The sequence below is a fragment of the Doryrhamphus excisus genome, chromosome 7 (genome assembly GCF_030265055.1).
Source record: "Doryrhamphus excisus isolate RoL2022-K1 chromosome 7, RoL_Dexc_1.0, whole genome shotgun sequence".
In the NCBI taxonomy this organism is placed as follows: Eukaryota; Metazoa; Chordata; class Actinopteri; order Syngnathiformes; family Syngnathidae; genus Doryrhamphus; species Doryrhamphus excisus.
In genome coordinates, this window is record NC_080472.1 from 17,975,995 (window position 1) to 17,989,522 (window position 13,528).

Genomic DNA, 13,528 nt, shown 5'->3' on the forward strand with positions numbered 1-13,528 from the left:
AGTGGTAAGCTTTTGACCTATTAAGTTTAGAAGAAGGCTGCACGGCGGGCGAGTGGTTAGCACGCAGTCCTCACAGCTAGGAGACCCGAGTTCAAAACCACCCTCGGCCATCTCTGTGTCGAGTTCTCCCCGTGAATGCGTGGGTTTTCCAAAAACATGCTAGTTCATGTCTAGAGGGCTCATAATGTTAAAAATATCTCATTTAAATGATGCTTACGTATGACAATATTTCATTCTTTGCAGAAATTTACTTCCAATTAAACATGATAAACGAGGGATTACTGTATAGCACAATATTTTTTTACAGTGAAAATGTCAGGAAAACGGACTGCACGGCCGTCGAGTGGTTAGCACGCAGACTTCACAGCTAGGAGACCCGGGTTCAATCCCACCCTCGGCCATCTCTGTGTGGAGTTTGCATGTTCTCCCCATGCATGCATGGGTTTTCTCCGGTTTTCTCCGACATTCCAAAAATTTTGCAAAAAGTTTGCATGTTCCAAAAACATGCTAGGTTAATTGGCAACTCCAAATTGTCCATAGGTATGAATGTGAGTGTGAATGGTTGTTTGTCTATATGTGCCCTGTGATTGGCTGGCCGCCAGTCGAGGGTGTACACCGCCTCTCGCCTGAAGACAGCTGGGATAGGCTCCAGCACCCCCGCTATTTTTGTGAGGATAAGCAGTAGAAAATGAATGAATGAAGTTTAGAAGAAATACATTTCAGTTAGCTATCTCGAGTCCCTGCAGCATAATAGTTGCACAATGTGTTGTAAACGAAGAATAACCTGAATGTAAAAGTGACTTTGTGGGTGCTATTTCATGTCTACAGGGCTCTAATCATGTTAACTGTATTTAAGAATTGTATTTTAAAAAAAATCTATTTATTACCATTGCACCCTACATGGCAGAAATTAATTTATCGCAATCATGTCTGGAACCAATCAACCACTATAAACGAGGGACGACGGTACTGAACAGGAAGCATTTTTTGACCCAAAGAGAATCTACATCATATGTTTGGATATGGTTTGTGGCATACCTCAGACATAAAACTATTTGCTTTATGTATACATTCCTATCTAGTAGCTATCTACTGTCTTATTACACATTCTCTATTGTTTAGGAAATGAGGAATTGCCAAACACAGGAAGTGAACTATCAGTAATTGTTGAGACATGGAGTAGGGGGAGGATAGCATCTGCTTCTTCCTACTCCTTTTCAGGCTTGAATTGTGCAAGTGCAAATAACATAACTTCCTGTACATAACTTGTAACCGAACCAAAAAAAAAATGCATTACCATTAACTTTTAGTTTTGATTTCACCCTTTTTCGTACTGCAGGTTCATTAACTTTCCCTCAGTCGTAATGTTTTCCAATGTGTCAACAGAATATTTAAAGATTCATAACGGACATTACCCCAAGGTGGAGCCCGGAGGGAACAGCCGAGGGGAAATATTACCGCTGAAACACCCTCACCGTCGCCTTGATTCGGTCTGGCTCCGGGCGCATTGCCAAAATAAAAAGTCAATATCAGAACATGAGTGTAGAGATGCACAGATATCGAGAGATGATGAGTCTGTCCACACAGTGATGATGATTGTTTTTTCTCATGGAGGCTGCAGCCTTGTAAACCCCTCTGCTATCTTTTTCACATGCATTGACCTGACATCTCATTAGGTTTTACCTGCTCTGTGCAATGAAATCCAATCCATATAAAACCCTGCCCTTACAAAGACAATCCTGTTCCGTTTTCACACTAGAATCTTTATTATCGTGCTTGGAGTTTGCAGAGATCTGCACTGCATCATGCTAAGATCTGTTCTTACTATTTTTGCCCCTGTTTTGATCCACTCGAACATGTTTAAGTTCCCAGGAAGCTATATGCGGCGTCCATCTATTTGTGCCTACATGTGTAAGTCCCGCCCTCCTGCCGCCTGCACGCATAAATATAATTTAGCGATTGTCTCACTTCAAAGATCCACGTGTTACGCATTCACCCCATAAAATTTTGCAATTCCCTTTTAACTGCTGCAGATAAGTCTCATCACCAGGAGGGGCAAGGCTGCCTCCAAACCGCCTTCGGGCTGTTTCAGATAAAACGCTCAGTGCGCGCCGCTGCTGCTGCTGCTGCCAAGATGTCTGCTGCATCACTGCCGTGTCAGCCGTGATGGGGGGGGGGCTTATTTTGGTGACTCATCTGTGGATACAAAAACATTTTGGAGTTGGGATTTTGTGCTTGAGTCCATTTACTAACAATGACCCACTTAAAGTTCCAAGACGGACGCCTGTGACACATTTAAAGAGAAGTTGTTGATGTTACTCCCCTTGGAGCCCTTGGTGTGTTTGGTAGCCAGATACTATGTAATGGGATGAATTTTTAAGGGGGAAAAAAACACACACATTACCATGTCTAAGAAGTCAAGTTGCCTTTATAGACAAGGTTATCCCCTCATTACCGCATCCCCTGCCCGACTTGCCTGGCTGCCAAGATAAGAGCTGAGCACCTGTCCACCGTTTCCATCATTGTGACACGCTAAAGTACCCGACACAACTGGGAGAAATTCACCCACAACAACACTCTCGGCAAAGACGGAGCACCGCACAAAAGGGGGAATTACCTGCTTTTTACTCAAGTCCTCCAGCTGTATGTCTCTCAGCGTTAATGGTAGCTTTTTAATCCTTTAGGTGTGTAACCGTTGCTTTTACGGGGCGCTTTTTTTAGCAATCGTTTGTTCTTTCCTCCAATGACGATGATAAACATTTGTAGTGTTTTAATGCATCATTCAGCGGCAAAGTACTCTTTTATCCCTTTTTTATCGCCATTAACTGGCTCTAGACCCAACCGTGGGTAGTGAATTTCCGCCAAGTGAAAATAGATAAAATAGTTAAATAAAATAGTTAAAGAGCATAGAAAACGTGTATAATCATTATTTGGGCCACCTTTACACTCCTTTACATGACATTGTTAATGTACAAGCTATGGGATCACTGCAGGGACAGCCTGTTAGCCTCCAATTAATTTATTCTCATTCATTCATTTTCTACTGCTTATCCTCACAAGGGTCACAGGGGGTGCTGGAGCCTATCCCAGCTGTCTTCGGGCGAGCGGCGGGGTACACCCTGGACTGGTGGCCAGCCAGCCAATCACAGGGCACATATAGACAAACAACCATTCACACTCACATTCATACCTATGGACAATTTGGAGTTGCTAATTAACCTAGCATGTTTTTGGAATGTGGGAGGAAACCGGAGTACCCGGAGAAAACCCACGCATTCACGGGGAGAACATGCAAACTCCACACAGAGATGGCCGAGGGTGGAATTGAACTCGGGTCTCCTAGCTGTGAGGTCTGCACGCTAACCACTCGACCGCCGTGCAGCCCTAATTTATTCTCAACTTTAAAAAAAAAGAGTTTCAAACAGAGTGGGGAATAAAGACAAAATAAGAAGCCAAATATTACCACTTCCACATGGAATAGGAGGAGAGCTTCTTTTCACTTTATCATGTCGGACATGCCATGGCTGACTAGATGCAGTGTGATGTGATCATCAAGACTTTGTCATTATTGACACCCAGTGGCCATAATACTTCATATGACTTGTATTTCAGTATTTTTTGACTGATAATAGGCAATAGTGAACCACAAAATATGGTGTCTGGTCGTACCACGATATCGCGAGGGAGTGACATTTGAACCACAATGTAGCGATGGACGACTAGTATGCATGTTTTCATGCTTCCCCACTTCTGAATAGTATTAATGGATGTGCCTGATTGTTGCCTTCCAGATGCTCTCACACGGCAAAATTGGGGCGGCCAAAGTGGCCAAGTTGAAGGCGATCTACAGGCAACTGAGTGATGCCCTGAAGAGGTATGCTACTCTGTTTTTAATGGAAACAATTGTCTGTTGATGCAATGGGGCCAAAGACTGCAAAGCTGAAGTCGGGGGAAAAAGGGTGATGTCGGACGTATGTGCCAAAGATGATCTCCAGGTTATTTGTTCTAGCATATTTTCAGCCTAAAATGTGATGGATACACCTCCACAAGCCAATGATAACCAACACCATGGTGTCAAAAAAGGGATATGCGTTCACACTGTTTTTGTTTTTGTTTTTTGCAACAGTGCCCAGGACTCAGAGCTACATCTTTTGGAAGAAACAACAAAGTTCCGTGTCGACCTAAGGAGACTCCAAGCTGAATTTGAGAGAACGCAGGAGCCAAACTCCTCCGAGGAGCCCACGAGTGAGGCGGGCAGACTGAGGCTTCAGCTCCTGCAGGCGTTCAATGAACTGAAAGCAGCCAAGGACAGGGACTACATGACACAGCACCAACTCAAGTGGTGAGCTTTCTGCACGGAACAGCAACTATGACATATTGTTTCACCTCCACGAGAACATGTACCAATGGCTTTGGATAAATATGATTTATCACATTTCCAAAGTCAATCCAAATACCGGTTGCCATTGGAATTTTAACATTTCCTCCCTGCAAAGTGTTTACTTGTCCGAGTGCTCTGGCGTCAGTGTGGGAGTTATTTCTGCTCCTCTCTCTCTCGCTAACTCTCATTTCTCACAAGCCACTTTCCTCAATTCTGCCGCAGGCCTCACTTTTCCTTCCTCCAAATCTCTCACCACCACTATCGCTGCGTCCAAAGGGTCAGATGCGCCCAGAGAAATGGAAAAGAACACTTTTTGTGCTCGAGTCAGACGGAGGTCAGGGGACATTGCTAGGCAACGTAACATGCACTTCTGCTTCCTGAACACTCAGTCCTGTGACCCCCCCTTTATTTAGACAAACAAAAATAACACCCGCTTTCTCGTCCCCCCCCTCTTGTGACATACTTGCCTCACCTTGCCTCACCCTTGTTGCAGTCTCAGGGAAGAGAAGCGCTATCTGGTGAAGGAGAACAGCATTCAGCACAAACCTGATGTAAGTTCATCACAGCAGCTGTCAGTCGGAGTTACTGAGATTTCACCCGAGAGGGGATGATTTTGAGTTTTACCTTAAGCCGCCATCCAAACTTTAGCATTAGTAGTCCATCAGGCACTGTTACAAACACCGAAGATAAGGATTTAAGCCTTATACAGTATGTATACTCGGCATACCCCCGAAGGACAATACTATACAAATTCATATACTTTAGAGTTGTCAGTGTACAGCTTGTATAAATGACTCAACACACAGCCATTATTGACAAAATAGCTGGCAACACAAGTGAGTGTTGAGGGCATCCCCACAGGTGCTCAAGTGGCGTTCTGGTCTGGTTCTTCGTCACTCCATCACTTTCACCTTCACCTTCCAGCAAGGCATTTGCTGATCTTAGAGGTGATCTTGGACTTGTGGCCTTAGAATACCACAGTGCATGATGGAATTCACATTTTAATCAATTTAATTTAATTAACCACAGTGCCCCAGTTTAGGAAGCACTCATGCAGCCCCAAAACATGTTTGTATCATTGATTGCTGTTAAGATAGATAAAAATGCTTGTGTTGAGCAATTGCTGTACTGCAACACAAGTTGTACTGCTGTTAATATAAAGTATATACATTTATGTAGTATTGTCGCTTGAAAGGATGTACTGAAATGGGGTTCACTTTTTCCAGATACTGTAAGTAGAATAATAAATCTGGTGTTTGATCATACAGGATATGGAGAGCACCACAAAGACCCTCCAGGATAAATATGAGAAACTTCAAAAGGAGGTGTCCCAAAGACAGGTTGAAGTCAGGTATTCATATTTCCACTTTTTGGTGTTTTTTTTCTCGATAGCAAAAGGCGTTCTGCAGCTATGAATTCTGTATGAAACATTTTGGGAGATTTCATACTTGCTACATGTTTGCACAGAAGTCTGATGGAAGACATGGCAACCCATCAAATGCGGACATTGCAGGAACAGAAAGAGCTCGAAGACATGAAGAAAGTCATTCAGCTCAAAGAGGTGCGTGTACAAGTGAGCGAATGGGCATTGGTTCCATCCCGCCATTAATAAAATAACAAATCTGCCTTCTCTCTTTCTCTCTTGTGTGTTGCAAGGCCGAGAAAGCTCAGCTCCTCGCCGCACCTGAGCTGATTTTAAAAGAGATTGGAGGAAAACGCTCCAAGAGGGAGTGAGTACAAGAGACATGTCGAGCAATTTGTGTCAAATGAGTGTAGGAAATGCTCCAAATACCCGGGATATAAACTGTAAATGAGACGCTTAGACTGCAGCACAAGAAAATAGAAATGGCTCAATTCATCCACTTGATACACACTTCCACACTTCCTTGGACTATCAAACTGTTCATTAAAGACGATAATGGTGCAACTATGACTAATAAAACCTTTTGTTCATTCTAATAAGGTGTTTCAAATTGAAGGTGTCAAGATGTTGAGAGTGTCAAGTGTGAAGTGCTTTTTTTTTTTTTTTTTTCAAGAGCCGCAATGAAGATGCTAGAAGAGATGGACGCCGAAGTTTCAGACATTAAGCGGCAAACCAAGGAGGTGAAGGAGCACAACTGCCTCCTCAGGGCTCAAAAGGAGGAGCTGGCTGAGGAGCTGGAGGCTCTCAAGGCCCAAGTGGAGGCCGGTGAGAGGAGGTGCAGGCAACTGGAGAACGAGCAGGAGGTCAGTAGGGAAGAAGAGGCGGAGCTAATGGGGCGCAGGTACAGTGTTAACAATTGTATGTCGGATTGAGTGAGTCAGACAGGTCTTCATTTATGCATTCATGTTCCATGAAAAACTACCTTTGCATTTTTTTTATTTTCAGGGGGATCCTGGAAATGAAGTTGCAGAGTATCATGTGTGAGCGAAAGCTGCTCAACGAGAGTCAATCTGTGCAGCTCAAAGAGAAAAAAAGGTAAAAAAATACATAAATCATACAATTTTAAAATACACTATCCTTGAAGGGGATTTGTGCCAGAGCTCCGAAATGAACGCTGATACACCTCGGAGTCAATTTGTGCTTTTAAACCCGATTACAAGCAAACCAAACGTCTTCTGCAATCTTTAACGCGCCTCATTTGAGACAGTGCGGGTGATGAAAAATTTAATGTCGGCTGCAGGCAGATGCAAGCCTTCAAGAGGATGGAGCGTGGGCTCGCCGTGGCCACCGAGCAGCTCCGACACACGCAGTCGACCTGCGCCGACTTGCAAGCACGGGTGACCCATCGCATGTCATATTTCACTCACTTTGCTGCTTTAAACACCCATCTCTGGAACAATTTAGGCTTTCATTTATCACCTTCCTATTATTCAGAACATTTACATTTTCCGTTACATCAGGAGCATGTTTTTTTTTTTTTGAAAAGCTTTGAAAGCTTCCTGTAACTTCACTGTTGCGTACAGTCTGTGAAGCTAAACTAAGTTGTCAGCACATATCACACGCACATGAAAGGAAATTGCTATGACACATCAGGGATTTTGCATATTAAGGAAATGTCGCAAACAAAGCAATTTTTGCTTTCACTGTCAAAAATTGACGTCTAAGGATGTGTTTTATGTGCCTTTAAATGTCAGTCAACACATCTTTTTTTCAATTTAAATGCATCAACAAATCATCACTGCATTTTTGTTTGTTAATTTTGCACATCATACACAATCCTTGTGAGACATGAAGATGTGTCTTTGTTTTTTCTGTGCGTTCGCAAGATATAAAATCATTATTATACACACCTATTCCGCCATTCCAGTTCTTCCAAAAACCTTCAACAATTCATTCATTTTCTACCACTTATCCTCACAAGGGTCGCGGGGGTGCTGGAGCCTATCCCAGCTGTCTTCAGGCGATAGGCGGGGTACACCCTGGACTGGTGGCCAGCCAATCACAGGGCACATATAGACAAACAACCATTCACACTCACATTCATACCTATGGACAATTTGGAGTCGCCAATTAACCTAGCATGTTTTTGGAGTGTGGGAGGAAACTGGAGTACCCGGAGAAAACATGCAAACTCCACACAGAGATGTGAAATGTGGAATTGAACTCGGGTCTCCTAGCTGTCCACCATGCAGCCTACCTCCAACAATATTTTATGGTTTTATGTACATGCTGTCACCGTGAACTAACAGGCACATTCATGATAACATGTAATACTTACTTTCCCGACCAGTCCAGGGTGTACCCCGCCTCTCGCCTTAAGACAGCTGGGATAGGCTCCAGCACCGCGACCCTTGTGAGGATAAACTTTAGAAAATGAATGAATGACTTACTTTCCCGTAATACTTTTTTACTTCCTGTATTTTCTTTCCTGAGCGCATTGATTTCACATAGCAACATAGAAAGGCACGCTACACAGAGCATTTCATTCAATAAATTCAAAACAAAAACACATATGTAGCGTTACCATTCAGTAGAGTGAGTGTGTGAGGAAGCTAGTAGTTAGCTGGTATGCTGTGTGAGGTAATACGTCACTATATAGATTGTTTAATATTCAGGTCACATTATGTAAATGGTGCATTTTTTAGATGTTTTCAGACATTACTAAAGGTGGAATATGCGTGCACCATTACGTGCATTCTTAGTTGCCTCTTTTTAGCTATTTGTATATCTTTAGAATGTACAGAAAAGGGACAGACATGTGTTTATGACTCACATAGGGTTGTAGATGACGGGCAACATTCCAACCAAAGTACAGTTCTTTTCATTTTGTTTACGATTGTTGCAATTCGTATGCTTTAAATTTTCGACACAGATTTCTATTTCCAAAACTGAACAACAACAGTCCACATAAAACTTTTCACTGTGACTTTCTGACTTCAATTTCCAGTTAGACGTTCTTCTGAGAAGAGGGGCCAGTGTTGCACAGAGAATGGCTCTTCAGAAGGAAGTGGATGCTCTCAAAGTCAGCTTTGAAAAACAGGTGAGGACGTGGGTGCAGCGTGTGGGCGCCAACAATACTCGTTTGCCACGGTGCCGCGTGCCGCCTCATTAGTCCTGCATATCCACTACTGCGGGGACAAAGAGTAGCATTGTCTACCTCCTTTTTAATTGCTTGCAAAAAGCAACTGAGAATAACACCAAATATCCCACCCCCTCTTCTTCTTTGCAAGTTATCAAAAAGCAAAGAAGCCAGCCAAAAGCAGCAGCAGTATGGGATCATTCAGGAGCTGATGAGGGAATCGGACGGCCTGAGAGAAGAACTGCATCACCTCCGCTGTCTCACATACATTAAAGCAGAGGAAAGAGGCCACAAGCACCGTGAGATGATAAGAGCTGAGGTGCAGCAGAAACACACACACACACACACGTAATAACCTGCTCATGTGGTGGAAACAGACATTTTCCACAGTGAGTGTTTTTTTGAGATTTTAAAGGCCTCTCTTCCTGTGTCATTGAATCCATCCACAGCAAATGAACCAACACATCCGGCAGGAACTGCAAGAGAAGGAGCTCATCATGATGCACCACAGCAAGCTGAGCGCTATGCTGCAGCGCAGGTGTCATGCTTGTTTTCCCATTTCTCTTTCCTCGGTGCCAACTTTCCTTCATTTAATGTTTGCACGGATAAGAACACAACGTAGCAAACTGATGTGACCGCTTTCTCCTAAAGCCCATCTTGGCGATTTATGACGCTCACCTCACGCTGCCGGCTTTGAAAGCCAAGCTCTCACTTAAAAGGCATCTGTTGTCTGCAGACACTGATTACAAGCCTGACTGAGCCGCTAATTAATTGTTCCTTTTATTCCGCAGAGTGCTACAGTACGGCGGACTGTGCGACTCGATCGCAGAGGAGAAGAAGAAGTATGTCAAGCTCAAGCAGATTGCCTCACAAACCCTCACAGAGTTACTGGAGCAGGTGAAGGTGCTTGAAAATGAGCTAGAGATCCAAAAAAGTATTGCTATCAGGAAGGACAGGTATGTGCATCATGTTGCTGGAGGAAAAATCCTTACCCTTTTATTACACTCTATCAATATTATATACTTTAGAGTAGTCATTGTATGCCTTGTTTTGAATTATAGAGATTCATTATCCACTGAAAGTGTGTCAACACACAGCCATTATTGCCTAAATAGCTGGCAATACAAGTCCCGGGATAATTGTCTCTTTGCCTACGGCGAAGCATGGTGTGGTAGCATCATGGCCTCGGGCTGCATGAGTACTGCCGGCGCTGGGCACCGGCAATTTGTTGAGGGAAACGTACTGTGGAATTCTCAAGGAGCAACTGGGATGTCTGGCAGTTTTCCATCATGACAAGGAGCCCAACCACACCCCAAGATGACAAGTAGCTTTCTGAGGAAGGTGAATGTGGAGAAGTATGTCTCCTGCGAACCTGAGCCCTATTGAGTACCTAAGGACATCCTCGAGGGGGAGGAACGAAAGGTGTCTTAATATCCATCAGCTCCACCATTGATGCCCAAGAGGATTAAGACACCAAGGACACAATTTGGACATGTTTGCTGTGATCTGTACCGACTTATGTTGCCAGCTATTTGAGTTGCAATGGTGGCTGTGCGGTTACACATTTTCATTCATTTTCTACCGCTGAACCTCACAAGGGTTGCGGCGGTGCTGGAGCCTATCCCAGCTGTCTTCGGGCGAGACGCAGGGTATACCCTGGACTGGTCGCCAGCCAATCACAGGGCACATATAAACAAACAACCATTCACACTCACATTCATACCTGTGGACAATTTGGAGTCACCAATTAACCTAGCATGTTTTTGGAATGTGGGAGGAAACCGGAGTACTCGGAGAAAACCCACACATGCATGGGGAGAACCCGGCCGAGGGTGGAATTGAACTCGGGTCTCCTAGCTGTGAGGCCTGTGTGCTAACCACTCCTCCGCCGTGCAGCCACTACACATTTTCAGTCCATAGTAAATCGATACTAGTATACAACTGACTACTCTTAAGTTCTATCCTCATTTACAGTAATTACTAGAGTATTGTCCCTTGACAATATACAGTATAATAAGATTCTACCTAACATGTGAGGGCTGAATTGTACTCACTTTTTTTGTCTTTTACAGATTACTAACTAAAGTTCATATGAAGATTTCAAAAAGCTGCAAAATAAAGGATAAATTACGCAACAACATCGACAAGGTCCCGGGTGCTTTTAAGTGACATCTATGGACATTATGGAAGTATTGGGAGTAAAACAATCTGTGTTGTGCTTAACATCATGTAGGTTGCTTGGCAGAGCCGCCAGGTTGATCAGGAGCGTGAGGACAATGAAGCTGAGTTACGGAGGCTCAGGCAAATCATCAGCCACCAGGAGCAAACGCTTCTCGATATTAACAAGAACCAGGAAGGAACCGTACAGCGGCGCAATCTGCTGTGCGTTTAAATTCAAGTGGGCTGTTTGCAAAATGAGCATGTGTCATTTGCTTTGTTTTGCCATTTTCCCCCGTAGAGGCATCCAGCTGTTGGAGCACGAGGAGGTCCTATTCGACTACCAGGAGAAGGTTAACACGCAGGAGGCGGCCATCAGTGAAAGCAACATGGGACTGGAGAACCTGGAGAAGGAGATGAGAGACCTGAATGTGGCCATCAGAGAGGTGACGAGACAGATCGGCTTCAAGAGGAAGGAAGTGCTGGTCCATAAGAAACTGGAAGAACAGATTACCATGCTGCAGATAGAGGTAAGATAAGTGATTGAGCCTTGCTTGTTACTTTTACTACAGGGTTGGACAGCGTGTTCCCTTCCTGCCAGTAAATGTATTATGTCGTAATGGATAGATATTGCCTCAACACATGCAGTACAATGACTCCATCATGATGTATTGCTATGAACTTTAGGTTTCATTCTGTGTCATCATCTCAGAATTCTATGAAGTGCATGATGTTATGCCAGTGCCAGTGCATTACTCAACTTGAATGTGCTTGTTGGCCAGGCTGAAGGCACCATTAAGACTCTAGCGATCATTGGATCTGCGTTTTCAACATACCTTTTAATGAATAGACTCCACTTTATTATCAGAAGCAATTGTTTAGTGTGACCTGGGAGTACTACACAAAAGTATATATTCCTGCAAATGGATCTGTTTTTCATGCTCACCATCCATCTTTATGGTAATGGTAATGGTTTAATTTCATTTGAACATGCATCAGATTACAATTGAATGCATCACATAATCAGTTCACAGTTCCACATGTCCAAAAGGAATAGGAAGAAGCAAAGCTTATTAAATCCTACCCCTTACATTTGTTCATTTCCTGCTTTCCTAATATAGTTTTAAGTTGTTTTTTTTTATTTTATTTTTGTCACATACCGAAGTACGAGGTGATATGACCATACAATGAAATAATGGGTACCATAGTAAGTGTCAAAATAGTGATATATATATATATATACGTATATAGCACATCAAGACTGGTTCAAGACTCTTCATCCTTGTATTTAGTAAACATCAACTGCTTGTATTTATTTTTATTTTTATTTTTATTTTTATTTTTATTTTTATTTTTATTTTTATTTTTATTTTTATTTTTATTTTTATTTTTATTTTTATTTTTATTTTTATTTTTATTTTTATTTTTATTTTTATTTTTATTTTTATTTTTATTTTTATTTTTATTTTTATTTTTTTTTGGTGCAGCTATTTACCAAATAGCTTGTATTTAGCAAACATCAACTGCTTGTATTGTTTCTTTCTTGAATCCTTGTGCATTGTTTGAGGGTCTTACTCAATGCATTCCATAGTTTGATTCCACATCCTGAAATGCTATGGCTTTTTAACATAGTCCTAGCATATGTTATGTTAAGCCAAACGAGCTGTTTGACAGAAACAACAGCATCACCCATCTCCGCTTACAAGGCAACCATGCATAAAGATGAGCATCCAAACAAGGAGACAGAAATGGAATAAAAACCAAAAATGAATCTACTTTCCAATGCATAGAGCGACACAGGTTTTCACCCGCCAGCGTCTGCGTATACCATCACCACCAGGCTGACGCGTTTTGACTTGCAGATAGATGAAACTTGTGTCATCCCTGTCTTCTCGTGTGCTCTTCTTGGATGATCGCATTGTTGGATCTGACTTTGCCATGTGCTGCCATTTGAGAGACACAACCCCACCCATCTGTTGGATCCTTCTGGTGTTTACCATTTGCTGTTTTTCTTTCCGTCTTACATATTGTATTGTATTCCTCTCTTTGTCATTGCTCCCAGTTGCTCTTAATGATCCCATATTCAAGTATTTTACAGTTCCCACAAGTGTATTGTATTTTGCGTTGCCTGGAATTTAGACAGTTTCTTTTAGTAAGCCCTACTGGGAACCCCCTCATTTTGTTTGCAGCTTTTATGCAAACGAGCTGTTTTTGTCCACCGTCTCAGACTGTGTGCACATCATCCATAGTAGATACTATGCAGCACAGACCACAACGTTACATTAATGAGTACTCATAAACAGGCTCTGGGGGGGTGCATTGTTCAAACATCATTACAATATCAATTTAGCATCATAGAGGACCTTGAAGAGACGTCTCCTGCTCATAATGGTATATCTTGCTAAGAGGCGTAAAGGATGATGGCAACGCAGGATATATGCTTCCTGTGTCCGCTCTCTCTGTCGGCTCATCTGTCTAACCATCCAGT

General features: G+C 42.8%; 1 protein-coding gene across 7 annotated transcripts in view; it reads left to right on the top strand.

The window, feature by feature from the left end:
- ccdc146 (coiled-coil domain containing 146) overlaps positions 1-13,528 on the top strand; it is a 68,832-nt gene that overhangs the window by 44,759 nt on the left and 10,545 nt on the right. For 5 of the 7 annotated variants that reach the window (XM_058078612.1, XM_058078609.1, XM_058078611.1 and 2 more), the window contains 16 exons: positions 3,792-3,874; positions 4,127-4,342; positions 4,875-4,932; positions 5,650-5,732; positions 5,849-5,942; positions 6,038-6,111; positions 6,418-6,645; positions 6,750-6,839; positions 7,045-7,141; positions 8,752-8,844; positions 9,035-9,202; positions 9,333-9,421; positions 9,675-9,839; positions 10,956-11,031; positions 11,117-11,265; positions 11,342-11,570. In XM_058078612.1, coding sequence (XP_057934595.1) covers positions 3,792-3,874; positions 4,127-4,342; positions 4,875-4,932; positions 5,650-5,732; positions 5,849-5,942; positions 6,038-6,111; positions 6,418-6,645; positions 6,750-6,839; positions 7,045-7,141; positions 8,752-8,844; positions 9,035-9,202; positions 9,333-9,421; positions 9,675-9,839; positions 10,956-11,031; positions 11,117-11,265; positions 11,342-11,570 — 1,992 coding nt within the window. Of the gene's footprint in view, positions 1-3,791; positions 3,875-4,126; positions 4,343-4,603; positions 4,716-4,874; positions 4,933-5,649; positions 5,733-5,848; positions 5,943-6,037; positions 6,112-6,417; positions 6,646-6,749; positions 6,840-7,044; positions 7,142-8,751; positions 8,845-9,034; positions 9,203-9,332; positions 9,422-9,674; positions 9,840-10,955; positions 11,032-11,116; positions 11,266-11,341; positions 11,571-13,528 lie in introns of those variants that run through there. The other 2 variants (XM_058078615.1, XM_058078616.1) reach the window with 2 other exon arrangements.